The 15,035-nt window shown below is 45.6% G+C and overlaps 1 protein-coding gene across 1 annotated transcript in view; it reads left to right on the top strand.

Moving 5' to 3' along the window:
• The first annotated feature begins 18 nt into the window (after positions 1-18).
• LOC102670645 (Down syndrome cell adhesion molecule-like protein Dscam2) overlaps positions 19-15,035 on the top strand; it is a 119,534-nt gene continuing 104,517 nt past the window's right edge. The window contains exon 1 of the mRNA XM_031513683.1: positions 19-544. Coding sequence (XP_031369543.1) covers positions 418-544 — 127 coding nt within the window. The 5' untranslated portion in view covers positions 19-417. The remainder of the gene's footprint in view (positions 545-15,035) is intronic.

Raw genomic sequence — 15,035 nt, forward strand, 5'->3', positions numbered from 1 at the left:
AGGTGCAGGTAGCGGGCGAGTAGTGGTGCGGCCGCCTCACCACGGGATCGCGAGAGCGCAGGATGCCTGAGTGTGGGTCGAGCGAAGCCGAGGCTGGCCGAGGACAACCGAGTGCGCACGAACCACGAATCACCGCGGGAACCTGTCGCGCGCCACGAAAGTCGAACAGTCTCTCACTGGCGCCCGGCGCGGCGAGTGCCTTGAGAGACAGGATTTCGTGCGAGGAACAGGCGCAGATCTGGTGTGTTGGATAAGGATTGAACATCGAAAGGAACATCGTATTGAGAGAAAGAAAGAGAGAGAGAGAGAGGGAGAAAGAGAGAAAGAGAGAAAGAAGTCGATCCTTGCGTGGAGGGCCCGAGTGGACGGTGGTAGAGTTTCCATCCGCGAGCATCTACCCCCTTTTTTCGAGGCCCGATGACCGCGGCACGCGAGGAACGGAATCGACTGTGGATCAGGATGAACCCCTATCTGTTCGCCGATTCACCACGCCACGTGGCTCCGGCTCTTCCGTTTCTTTGGATCCTCGTCATCCTGCTGAACGGTGAGTGATCTTCACCTTTTTTAACACGTGATTCCTGGTCCATTCGATACACCGTCTTATACTTTCGGAAACGAGAAGATTTGGCATTATTCCGTCTTGAAAGAAGACGTAGAACAGACGACTATTCCGTCGGTTAAGGCCATGTTTTAGTTAGATAATAGGAGGGAATAGGGGGGATAGATCTTGGTGAAAAGAGAGAAGTAGTAAACGAGTAAGAATGATCAACAAATGGTATTATTGTTAGAAGACAATCTTCGTTTCGAACCGCTGATTAGGCCAAATTCCCTCTGAATTAACAGAATCGCTTGTATAATTCTTCAATTCGATTCCATAGATCCTCCCCTTTTTTCCCCTGTCTTTCAAAATTTCATCATTTTTCATCTAAAGAACTTACCATCGCTCGATCGATTGTTCGAAAACGCTTTTCTTTTCGAATTTGACTCGTTTTTCCACGAGAAAATTCGTGGATCGAACCGTATTATACCTATCACGTATTACGCATTATTACGAGTTCGTTTCCTCTCCCCGGGAATCTCCTCTGTGTTATCGAATGGTTAAATACGAGGAGAAAGAAAGGAGAAAGTTTTTGCAAGACTCGCCACGGCAGGTAAACGAATTCGACCTCGGATGGGTAAAAGGACGGACAAAAAGCTAACGAACTCGGGCGGTCCGTGACCCGCGTTCGAACGAATCTCGCCAACTTGATAGGAGCAGGCACGAAGGGAGTCGAAGGCATAGATTGGCAGCTGCCATTTTTACGACTCGTTGGAAACGAGTTGTTTGAACAACCGATACGATTACCGCAAACAACGAGAATGATCGATCGTGTCGAACACCTCTCTAGACTCGAACGACTCCATTGGCTCGTACGCGTACCGACAGATTTCCTAGATTATTTAATTTGCCGGCAACGATAAAACGAATTGTGTTCTCCAATCGTTTACGCGATGTGGTTATCGTGGCTTCCGCTTGTGTTAAAAAAATAACTATTTTACGTTAATGGACGAGCACGTTGGTTTACACGGATGGTAGGGAACGTAGCGAGAAATGTTGTCGTCGATAAAGCGACTTTTTCTTTTTGGTTCGTTACCTCGAAACCCACGATTCCTTTCGTTGACGTAGTTTATCGCCGTGCTCTTCTAAAATTCAACCAAAGAGTTGAATCGTTGCCGGATTTATAGCTCGATTCGCAAACTTACTGCGCCAAACGTTCGCCCTGAAAAAGGGAGGACAGCAGTAAAGAAAGGACACGCTATGCTCTTCGTTATGGAAATTTAATAACCGATGGAATAATGAAATCCTACTAGTCGGTCACTCTCGATAGACCTTGTTTTCCTTTGCCTCCATTTCTCGTTTTCGATCCCGTGTATATTTTGGTAAACATTTCGATGAGATCATCTATGAAGATTGATTAGAAATTATTTATATACATATCGTATTACTATAATTGCGCCGATCCAATAGACAACAAACGTTGAACGTACTTCGATAAACGTTACGTTAAAGCGTAATATTCGTATATATAAAATCGTATTACGTTCGAACTAAAGGCTTTAGTCTCGTCTCACGTCGATTACCTCCCGGGCGGTGTCCAAAACTGCAAGTTAATTATGATAATAGCCGGCCGTAGATAGACCGTGAATAGAGACAGGAACATGGGCGATCTCCTGCCAATGAAATCCATTTCCCTTCTGCCAGAGGCGATAGGATCGCCAGAGGACGTTTGATCGATGGCATTTGTGCGCCGTCTGTCCAACCGGTGTCGAAATCGACCGGTTCGGGATGAGATGAGATTCTAAACTGTAGCAACGGTACCGATTTAATACGTGAAACGATAACAGCTCCGTAGTCGCTCCGTAAAACGTACTACCACTGCTACTATTACTATTACTACTACTGCTGCTCGCGTCGAGAAAATTCAGGACGAATTTCGCTCGTTTTCGAGATGGTGTGTGAAAGCAGCCTAAACTTGAGAATCACGCGAGACACGTACGCGTATTACGCGACTGCATCGTCGAAATTAGTCTGTCCGGCGGACGGTCGAGCCTCGAGTGTGAAGTTAACTTCCGGATCTAACTTTTGAATAGCGAGAACAGGGTCACGACTTCGTCTCGAGAGAACCGAATCGAATAAGCCGGAGCGAAGGAGGGAGATCGGGCGGAGGATAAATTCGATCGAGCAACGCCGAAACAAACTTGATTCGAACCTTCTCGATTGATCGCGTTTTAAACGTGAACCGTGAAACGAGAACTGGCCCGCTCTTTAATTTATCTTGTTATTTGCATTGCCGAATCGAGGCCAACGAAACATTTGCGGGAACAGATATCGAATCTTTTTTTTTTTAACGTTAAACCAACGATTTGTTTACACCCCGTTTGAAATAATTCAACGGATCCGATGTCCGATTTTGTTGTTTGGCCAAGTTTGTTTAGAAATTCGAGAATGAATAAATTAATTAGCGATACGATTTTGTGGACATCGTGGGTGGAAAAGGGTGGAAAGGGTAACATTGCGAGAAGTTACAAGCAAAGGATATTTCTTTTTATCTTATCAAATTTTCTTCTCTTTATTCTTTTCCAACGTTTAACTCGATGACGTTTACTTCACGTTCGAAATTCACCGTAAATCGGTGTATGAAAATGTTCGTTCCAATTTCTCCCCCCTCCCCGTTCTCGACGAATTCCGGAGTAGATTTCCATCATTCGGAATTTCATCGGCGCTTATTAAAATATCAATGGTATTATATCACTTTGCGTGATTCGCAGTGTATCGCCAGTCGATACCCATTTTCCATCGTGAGCCGAAAGTTAATACGATGAAAATTTACGAGATCGATAACCCTTTTCGAAAGATTTCGCGTATTTAAAATCAAAATTAGAATCGATTTGGAAAAAAAGAAAAAAAAAAGAAAGATCGAATCATACCGTTCCGTTATTGTTTTCTACGAACATTTCTACGAACGATCTCTTACAGAGATGCAAGCAACGAGACGATTCGACGATTAAGAAAATAGTATCGCCGATTATCCCGAAATTTTCTTCGCTTCTCCCGACATCGCGCGACCAATTTACCACCATCAAAGGCGATTAGGGATGGAGAGAGGGAAGTTAACTACGACGTTGCGGAAGGGCAATTCCAGAACGGATCGACTACTTGGCCGCCTAATTTCGTTAATGGAGAATGCATCGATTGTGTCAGGTGTGGAGAAATAATTGCCTTTTAAGGAGAATTATCCAGCTTCGCGTTGTATCGAAAAGTTGTCTCGTCCAGGAATCGAAGAGGAATCGTACGTTATTTCGAGAAAAAAAAAAAAAAAAAGAAAAAAATATCAAGAATTGCGCGAGAAGAAGAAAGGAGAGGAAGAAAGAGAGTGGACACTTAGCATTTATATTCTTCTTTGAGCGACCCCTGAAATGGAGCAACCGCTCTATTTCTTCCTCTTCCTATTCTCCCTCCCCCCCGTTTCCTTTGAGAAGCCTCTCCTTATCGCACTCGGCTCGGAAGGATCTCGAGACGCCTTTTCCGATTTCAATTCAAGTGCGTTCGAACACCGAACCTCGCTTTCATCGTTATTGGATTAAAGGATTAACTGTTGGATGTACGAGGAATTATAAAGTCGGCTGCCTTTGAAAGTCGATAGCTCGGTGTATCTCCCGCGACGCGGTGGATAAATTCTCGCTTCCTTTAATCCATCCGCGCTGAGAGAACGCAATGCTACTTTCCCTCCTTTCTTCCCCTTCTTAACGAATTTAAGCGTCTAGGCATTCTTTTCGTCCCTCTATCCCCTATCCTCTTCAAGATCGAACCTGTGTGTCTCTTTTTTTTCTTCTTAAAAAAAAAAAAAAAAAGAAAAAAGGAAGGAAAAGTGGGAAAGAAAAGAGAACGAAGTAAATGGACATAGCTTGTCCGGCGAAATATATTTTCAGGGATTACGATGATTCGCGGGGGCGCGTTATCGCCGGCGACGAGGCTAATTGATGGAAGGCCGCGGTGGAACAACGAGGATCGTTGATTTCACGGAAGTCGTTCGCACGACCCGTCACTCGTGAACTTTAATTTCCCGTGTAACGCGCGGGCTGAATACATTAGATATCGGGTTAATTCGAACGGGCGACCGCCGCCATTTTCCACTCAACGCGATTCCGAAATCCGGGACCGGCGAGTATTTGCACGGCGCGATATCTTAACGAACGTGGGGGCGTAGGTATCACGGTGGATACCTACGGCAACTATATCGACTAACGAAGAACAAATAAAAAAAAATTGCTCGCCCGTGGATATTGGCCGAATATTTAACGTGCCGCGCACGTAGGAACCTTGTTTTTATAAGTTAGCGCGTATCGCTATATACGCGATTTCACGGTGCTCGACAAATATTTGGACAATGTACATCTACGGTGGAAATGGATGATCGTTATTCGAACCATCGGGCAAACAATATTGGAATGACGCAATTATAACCAATACCAATTTCATTGTCGTTTCTACACGGCCACGCTCACTTTTCTCCCCGTTTTTCTCCCCCGTGTCGTCCCGATTGCGAGGCAATTAGTTTAATTTTAATTAAAACGATGAAACGATGGTTGGATGGAAGGATGGAAGGATGTTGCACGGCGTAGAACGCTGGGCATCGTATATAGTTGTGGAGCGCGTCAAATTAAGATCGCTCGCGATTTCTTCTCCGTTTAACGCGACGTTACGTTAGCGTTCGTTTTTCACGATATCCTCGTTAAACCACGGCGTGTAAATCAACGCCGTCGCCGCTGTTTAACTCGTCGCTGACCCGATCGAATTTGTTCGACGCCGATCGACGATCCGTTTAACGCGATTTTCTGCTCTCGATACGGATATGGAAAGGAAACTCGGGTGGAAGGCGCACCACCATCGGCTTTTTGTCGCGTTTTCATTGCGACGAAAGTTCGTTGCAACAGGCGCCAGCGTGCAAATTAAACAGTCGTTTAATCAAATCTCGCCTTCCCATCGGTTAAATCGCTTTTTCGAAGGGAGAGACGTTCGTCGAAGCGACTCGCTAACGCGAGTTTCGGCGTTGCTTCTCTTTTCTTCTTCTCATTTTGATTTTTGAAAAAAAAGATTAAATTTCGGGCGATCGTTTGAAGAAATATCGTTTGGAAAAACCGTGTCGATTTTTTTTAGACGAGTTTCGAAACGAATGAAAATTAATAGAATCGCGTGTTTCCTCTCCCCCCTTCCTCTCTCTCTCTCTTTTGGAAAAAGATCTCGATATAAATTGAAATTTTTAGTTCAGAAATATTTTGATAATATTTCGAAACTTTTCGAAAGAGAGATAAAATTTATTTTCAACGTTCGATGCATTTCTTTTATCGAGAGGGGGGGAGCAGTAAATTGATACGGAGAGTAAATTCTTTATCGATCTGAAAAAAATCGATACGAACATTCCCGATGGTGATTGGTAACGCGAAACATATAACGTTACGAATTTGTCGTGACATCAGCCAGTATCGGACAAGATGAAACGTTTAAGTTTAGATAGAGATAAAAATATCATCGATCAAACGCGAGGAATGAATAACTTTTTATCGGGAAGGTTGCGGCAAGTGGATAAGCTCTATTTACGTAAGTACGTAGATCAGGATATTCAGCCACGCAGTGGATAAGATCGGCTCAAGTCGGACGACCGTCCGACTAATAGAGGCCTCGACTACTTTGCCCCGGGGAGTTAAGTGTCAAGTATTATGCGTATTAACGTTAAAGCGGGCATTAAGGAGGGGACGTTGAACTCGGTCGTTAACGAAATGAATAACCGTATGTAGCCGTATATAGAAGCGTATATCGAGCGGACGAATCTACATTTAATCACACGGGTCTCTCCAATTTGATCGAGTCAGTGACGGCAAGCTTCCGAGTTTTTTAATATTTCTTTTTTTTTTTTTTGCCTTTGATCATTTCGCTATCATTTTATTCTTTAACTCAGCAAGGGATGCGAATACGAATTCGAGAATAAAAAGTTCTCAACGTTGCGTCTCCCCACTCGAGAAAAAATATTCTCGAACGTTGGTTCGGTAAATATACGGAATATTTTTTTAATTAACGAAAACGAATTTAAAAAAAGAATATACACGCGATAATCGATCGAAGCCCTATACGTGTGTGTATATATATATATTTCGATTAGAAATTAAACTGTGGCCAGAAGATATATATCGAGGGGGATCGGCGTAATCGATGATACATCGAGTTCCCCGACATCGGGTATCGGAAAGTCCATCGCTCTTAAATTTTTGTATCGCGCGTCGCGCGCCACCGACCGACCGCCAAGCCTCGTCTCGAAATTTGAATATTCATTATCGGGTCCGTGTCCGGTGGATTCCGCGCGGGTAAAATGGAAAAGTGCGATGGAAGGCGGATACGGGAAGGGAGAAATAAAAACGGCCGATGGCTAGCCGGAATATGGAAGGCGTGCGGGGAACAATAAAAAGAAAGCGCGAGCACGAAGAAACAGATGGATACATTAATCAATATGGGATAGCCGATAACAAAAAAGAAAAAGTTAATCCGGCGTGATGAAAATTCAATATCGGTGGGCGTGGATAGAACAAAGCTCTGGCTAGGCGAAAAAGAAAAGAAAAAAAAAAAAAGAGAAAAAGAGAGAGGTAAAACGGAGAGGTGGAAATAAAGTGGAAAGAAATAACTGGTACCTTGGAATGGAGAAAAAAAAAGAAGTCGAGTACAATCAAGTTTCGATACGGTTATCGAAGTAGTCGCGTACTAGGATACAAGGTGGATACGCGCGTAAAACCAGGAGGAACGAAAGCGTGTAAAAATCATATTTGCTCCGAGCGAAATGTATTTACAAGTGGAATTTTATGCACCGAGGATTCCAGACTCGCGGATCAACGATCACGCGGCGTACAAGCGGAGCGAAAACGGGCTTGACGAGCAACGCCAACTTGCTTTTCGGTTGTTGGTTTTGCGAAAGTCGTTAAACAGCGTCACCGAGTGCCATTTATGGACTTCTGTTTTCCGGCAGACAGAGACAGGCACAGCTTGGGATGCTCGTACGTGTTATATTCCGGCCCGATGAAATCATACGGTAATCGTGTTTATGAGCTACGACGAATCAAGGAATTCGATTCGAAACGTAATTCGTAATAAAATTTCTCTCTAAAAATTCTCCCCCCAATCCTCTTAATCCTTCTTCTTAACCCGAGATTTTTTTTCACATTTTTTTTTCGTTCGCGAGATTATTCTTTTCGGCTCGTTTATTTCGCACGGGGTCGTTAACGGAATTATACAGCTCTCCGTTTCCACGGAGAGGTGAGGTGAGAGGAACTCTCTAAGGAGTGGAACAGTTAGGTCGGCGTTAATCATTCGAAATATCACCACCCGGTTACGAGTTATTTTGAACGCGGTTAAAAGTTGCCTCTGTGGTTTACGCTCGACCTTCGAGATACCACGCTCGGTTTATTTCGCGAAATAGTAACGTTCCGTTGCGCGACCGGTGAGCGCGAAGGATCTTAATTCGTACGCGTAATCGGAAGTACACGGCAATTTTAAAATGAGAACCGGAACACGAAGCACCGCCATCCTGTACAACGACGACGAATCACGCCATTTTCCATGGGCTTGCGCGTTATTTCTCTCTTTCTTTCTTTTTTTTTTTTTTTTTTTTTCCGTCGCATAATCCCGCAATTTGTTTATTAAACAAAAGCCGCGCGCCGCGCGCAAAATACGACAACCTTTTGCGAGGAAATTTTTGCGAGGTTGGTCGTCAAAATCTATGGCGTCGGGAGGGAAAAATCTCGTTTCTAGTCGCTCGTTTTATGATCGCGGTTCGCCTCGATCGTTTCAAAAACGTATCGAAACGTTCGCGTGCGTTTCGAATACGTTTTTCTCGTGTTTCCTTTCTTTCGTTTTTTCCTCTCTCTCTCTCTCTCTCTCTCTGTCTCCTTTTGTCCTTTTTTTTATCTACCTCTTGGCCAGATGAAACAACCAATGAAACGCCACTTCCTCGATTCCCTGCGATCCGCGTACCTCGTTAAAAGCCGAGAACCAGTGTCGCTCGCAGGCTCCTACTGTTTTCTGGCGGGCGCACGTTGGATATCCGTTGTCTGGATGCACAGGCGTGCCGGTTGCAACGGAACCGTGTAATAACCACGTACACGAGCCACGGTATACCGGTGGATGGGGACGAGGATGGATAGATCTAGATATAGTGTCGAGGGGGGAAGAGGGAAATGGATTCGCCGTGCGTATACGAGGTGTACATAGCTTGCGGTTGTTGATGTAGCTCGATGCATCGAGTGGAGAGTCGAGTCGAGTCGAGTCGAAGCGAGGCGAAGAGAATCGGAGAGAGGGGCTAAAGAATGGGATAAACATAGATATATATATATATATATCTATATGTAAAAGCGAAAACAAAGAGGGACGGAGAAGCAAGATATATGGGAAACGGAACGGAGAGAGAAGGAAGGAACGAACGAGAAGGCGAAGGAAAATTTACAGGAGGAGTGAACGGAAGAGTTGTCGGATTGAGTAGCACGCGTACGTTGAGTAGAGCTATGAAACTTGCCTCTAATTCTCCTTACCCCTAGTCTAGGATTCATCCTTATCGATGGTACCGTGCCACATAAATCAAAGTGTTTACTCAGCAACCAGGGACGAAGGCGAGGGTGGAAATGGCGCAAGCTCACGACTAATAATGAGTGCAGCCGACGCTTCCCGTCTGACCCCTTCACAGAAGCGATCCATTCAGCCAAAACAACAAATCCTTCCATCTCCTTTCCTTTCCGGTTCTATTCACCGAACCGAAGTCGATGCGGAACGGACGGCTACCCACATCTTTCCCAACCCGAGGTCGGATACCTCGTTTTTCTTTCATGCTCCCGTACCACGGATCGAATTAACAAGAGGGTTCGCGCGTCCGCAAACCGGCCGCCGCCGATTCGCTTCTCGTACGATCGATCGACGAGATGGATCGACTCGTCCATCGCGAATTTTTTTTCTTAGACCTGCTAACGCGCGTCTTCTCTTTGCGCTCGGGTTTTTTTTTGATTGCGCGTCGCCATGGTGATGACTTCGTCTCTTCACCGATGCGTCGAGAGCCTTTCCGGTCGAGTGCGGCAACCACTTGCTTCCGTTCCAGTGTAATTAAAAAGATCGTCGGATACGAGACGTTTTTCCGTCGAGGGTCGAAAAAAGAAAGAAAAAAAAAAAGAAAAAAAAGAAAGAAAAAAACGAAGCGCGCACGAAAACGCGTCTCAAAAGGAATTCCTGACGTTTTGTCGACGACATCGGACGCCGATCGATGGGAAACCGTTTCGAATAACGCGGCGGGTTTAACGTTTAAAGAGCACAAAGGATAACCGCGAAGCGTTTTCGACAACGGCGGAACCCCTCCCCCTCCCCCTCCTCCCCGCGCGCTTCCAAACATCGCGGTCGTCTTTATCCCGCAGCGAGCAAATACTTTAGGCGACGTAAAATCCATAATGAGCTCGACACGGGGAATTCCACGCGAAAATCGATGCCTCTTAACGAGCCACCCCCTCTCCATGTGTGTATATATACATATATATACATATAATATATATATCGTTTCCTTGGAACCGTGTTAAATTGATACACCGCAAAGAGGCTTCATCCACCTTCTCAAACAGGGGAGGGGTTTTACGAACGAAGTTTAAGCTGAGCGGGGAACGACGAGTGCGAGCCCCGTTGTTTGTCGAACAGACTTCCGGCATTGACGAGCATTAAACAAGTTTCTCTCGGCGTTGGAAGGCCGAGAGAGAGTGGCGCAACTTGGACGGACAGAGGTTGACAGAACGTGGATACGGAAAAGTGGTGGGGAGAGAAAGGTGGGAGGAGAGACGCATCGTGTTATTGGAACGAAAGATTACCGGACATCGGGTGTTTAATTACCGTAGTCGGTTAATACCGAGCACAACTACCGCCAGACTGGATCCAGTCCTGGCGTCCATTGAACCGGTGGGTAATCCTTGGGAGCCACAATGGATATCTACGACACGGAATGCAGTAAACCATCGCCTACACAGCCTCGATCTATCGCCCCCTCCCCCCTTCTCGGATGGATGGGCGGAACACGCCGCCTTACGAGATGCCGTTTCCACGTATTCGCGATGTTTGACATTCTCCATTAGGATGTCCGTAGGAAATATATAGGGGAAGGAAAAATATGAGAGGGGATAAGGGAGGGATTGTTTCGCGATTTCGAATTTTTCTCAAAGCGGCATTTCGTATATTTTTTTTTTTTTTTTTTTTTTTTTTTTTTTTTTNNNNATGGAAGAAAGGTGAGATATCACGAACTTGCGTGCAGGTTGATAATAATTGTGAAATTATCGTTTATCGAACAATATCGAATGTTGTGAAAGGGGATTTTTTCCCCCCTCCGATACGGCTTTTGTTCGATCCTTTTACACCCGTCCAATCGGCGAAACCGATGACGCGCACCGTCGATGTGAAAGCGCCACGTATCCCCGCGTCGAATTTATTTTATTTAAAAAGTGATTACATTAATGATCGAAAAACGTCGACGTTATACTCGTACACGCCGGTAGCTCGCACACATAAAGGTAATTGTATCGCTTGAAAATGTATTGAATCGATGCTCCGCGATATAATACAGGCCACGTCCGCCGATATAATACCGGGGCATTAATTAGTAAATTAACAACGGCTTTATACGCGGGAGAGTCGAGAACAAAGTCCCGTTTCAAGAATATCGGCGCGCATTGCGATTCAACCTCCGGTTAACGAGCTTCGTAAACAAAGTTCTTCGAAGGAAAAACTTGTCTCGTCTCGACCACCTTTTTTCCCCCCGTATTTTAAATTCCCCAACTTGGAAACAATTAAATAATGCTCAAACAATAACGAAACCTTTGCCGTTGCATCGTAATCCCTACAACGATCTCCCTGCAACGTCTTCTACCTATAATACCGAGCGAAAATAAACCTTTCTTTCGAATTTTTATCATTTCGGCGATCATCGCGCAATGCACGTCGTCGAAATGCACGGATTCGCGATTTTCCTCGCGCGCAGAGAGAAGCTCGAAATCGGCTAGCGAGCGGAGACTTGTTAAGAAGGGAGAAGAAAAAAAGGGGAAAGAGAGAGAGAGAGAGAGAAGGAAGGGAAAAAATAACGCGTATGATAACTCGGAGCTGGATAATGAGAGTCGGGAGAGATCCGAGCCCGCGCTCATTTACCTCTTGATCAGAGAGCCACCCCTCCCCGTTCTTTCCTTCGCGTTTCTTCCAGCTCATTCGGCTTTTCCCATTCACCGGCCTCGACCATTCCACGGTCCGGTCGTTACGACCGGGAACCACGATGTAAAACGTGACCAAGATATCCGCTTCTCTTTTTTTTCTCCGCTTCCGCTTCGCACGGAAGACGCCGTCCTTTCAAACGTTTCCAAGTAGCACGTTGCTTTCTTAAATTCGCGGTTAATGGCTCGGTGACGCGACACCCCGTGAAAGCTTATGGAAGGGGAGAGGGGAAGGGAGAGAGGCGCGGATATACGCGGTTATACGTACCACTCAAGCGAGAGGAGAGGGGGAGTATAATCTCGTTTAAAGATTTTAAGACACCTTCCCTACTCGGAGGGCATTATTATGCGGGGCTGGAGCGAGGAAGGAGGAACGGGGTTGAATTTCATCGACGTTTGTCTTTTAGAAATTTGCATACATTTCGCCCCACCTCCTTTTTCTCGAGGCTCTCAAAGCGGTTCGGGTGTAATCGAATCGAGGGGGGAGATAGTTTGAAAACGCTACATTATCGAGATATCGTTTCCGGATAAACGTGGAAAGAGGTTCGAGCATATTGGTTTCGAGTTTGAGATACAATATTACGATTTCGTTTCACGTTATGATCTATGTATCGGTTTTTATATAAATCTCATAATGGCTTCATAATTTTACCTCACGTGGATATTTTGCGAAACGGGTCGATGGCCTATATTTTTCTCCCGACCTCGGAGAATTTCAATGTCCGTGGGTATATTTTTAAACGGTCGTTTAATAAGGAGAATAGCAGGTTCGTCGGCGCGCACCCCGATCCGCCTTTTCTCTCCGCCGAGTTGGCCACTCGACTGCGATGGAACTGCATAAAAACCATATCCGTGCCCTAGAACCTTCCCGGCCCATCTATCGGTTTTTCTTACTTTTAAACGTGCCTCGGCAAATATCAGCGCCGCCAGTCCACCGATTTTCCAGCGTTAATTCCATAATGGCCAGCCTCCAGTTCTAATAATCCTCCCCCCTTCTTTTACAATAACCCGTTCCTTTCTGAAAGGAAGCTAGCCTACTGAAAATTCATTTATCGGCTTTTGCCGATTAAAAGGGTTCGACGGATCGGCCTCCACACCCTTATTAAAAGCGACAAATTTCACGAATCGAGATTCCCTTCTTTCTTCCATTATCCGGTTAATTGCGCATGTTCCCGGACGAAGGGATACTCCTGTCATCGAATCTCCAATATATCTCCACGTTTCTTCGTATTACATCTTCGATTCGAGGATAATCGACTCGATCGGTCCAAATTTTCTTTACCCGTTGACGAGTAAAACGGCGCGATCAATCGTGATTCGTGAATCGACGTCTGACGGGATGCGTGTTTCGCCGCCTATCCCCCTCTTCGCGTCGCGAAATCGACCTTGTTTCGGGCGGAAATTTATGGGTCGAAAACAGGGTCGGCCAGGGTCGATCATGGCTCGCCCCGTGCAGAATTTTAATGGAATCGGATTCGTCTCTCGCTCCCTCCCCGACCTTTCGCAGGAGTTGTTCGTCGTATCGGCTCGTCGTGGACGGTAACGGGGGCACGAGGGGGTCCGTAAATGCGCAAACAACCTGTAATGTCGGTCGGGGCTCGATTGCCGCGACTCGATCGTTCCTAGGTAATTTACTGAATTATTATACCGTCAATTTTCATTACCGTCCAATTTACACGGCAATACATTACTCCAATGGAATATAATGGGGCATAAATTTCGGTCGGCCAATCAATAACAGAAGGCTTGTTCCGTAATGTTTTGTTGCTCCAACGTGTTTTACATTAGTCTAGATCATTTCGAAATTAATGGTTCGAGATTAATATCGTTTTTCTCGCGGACGAGGTTATCGAAACCTCGTACCAAGATTATAGGATCGTTTGCAAAATTAATTTAAACTCAGTTTTAAACCTCAGGTTTCTTTTTTTCTTTTTTTTCGTTCAAATAATTCATATCGATTAAAACTGATGTTTACCCGATCGGTTAACCTAATTCCTCCCTCGTACTATACATCTACTATACGTCAACCAAATTTCATCCTCGTCGTATCAAAGAATTTCAAGCATTCGTATCGACGTTCAAAATCAAATTCCAATTCGGGACGACTCGAATCGAAGGGGGTTAAGGCATCGTCGTTATTAAACCAAATACCGCGGATTCGTCAAAATGGACACAACGCCGCACTCGATTGGCCTCCGTCAATCGTGGGAGGAGGGAAATATGGAAAAAGCGGCGCGTACACCGGCCGCCTGTTGATTTTCCTCGCGCCGATATATGGCACGCGCCTCTCCTCTCCTCGAAATCGATACGTTTGATCGGGAAACGATTATAACCGCGGCTCTCCTTCTCCAAACTTTGCCTAAACTTTGGGATAAACCAAGCGCGGTCGATCGTTCCATTATCGTCCACCGCGTGTGAAAATTACGATCTTCGGCCGCGTATGATCCGTGCTCGCTCGCGTTTTGACAGAGCGCGATGTCCGATCTCGCGCACGCGAGGACGTTTCGCTTCGATCGACATTGGAACAAGATCGGACAAGAAGGGATAATAATGAGGGGGGTGGAGGGAGATAAAAAGCGCTTCGACTCGTTGCGGTCCGATTTTCCGGCTCGATTAGCTGGACGATTGCGCGAATATTCCGAATCCGGAATCATTTGACGGAAAAATTCCAGCTTTCCTGCACTCTCGTTAAATTATCTCGACTAACCGGGCATCGAACCGGCAAAGATAGAATTAGCTCCGGAAATAAAGGAATCATCGATTTCTTCTTCTTCTTCTTCTTCTTCTTCTTCGAGTTTTATCTTATCTTTCCGGCACTGGCAATTTTTTTTAGATAGCTACGTACCGATATGCACGAGAATTTACGGCCGGCATAAATTCCCACGAGAGTATTCGTACACGTGTACGCGTTAGATGGGACAGGTTGTTGGTGGACGCGTAACGCGACAAGAATCATGAGTACGGTGTACGGTGTCTGTCTTGGGCGACCTGTTTAGGAGGCTTTCGCGGAGAAAGACGAACAACCTACGCCCCAAACCGTAACAATGCTATTCATGTCACTCGTGGGAATATAGTTTTGTTGCAACCCTGTCACCCATTGTTCTTGTCTCCCTTCTCCCCTTTTTCCGTTTCCTCGACTGTCATGTCGAGCGAATCGCTGCCTCGTTCGTGCGTTCCATAACCGCGTCCCATAACCAAGGAGGGGACGCGGAAAATATGCTCGCACGGCTGCC

Source organism: Apis dorsata, unplaced genomic scaffold (assembly GCF_000469605.1).
Source record: "Apis dorsata unplaced genomic scaffold, Apis dorsata 1.3 scaffold_683, whole genome shotgun sequence".
In the NCBI taxonomy this organism is placed as follows: domain Eukaryota; kingdom Metazoa; phylum Arthropoda; class Insecta; order Hymenoptera; family Apidae; genus Apis; species Apis dorsata.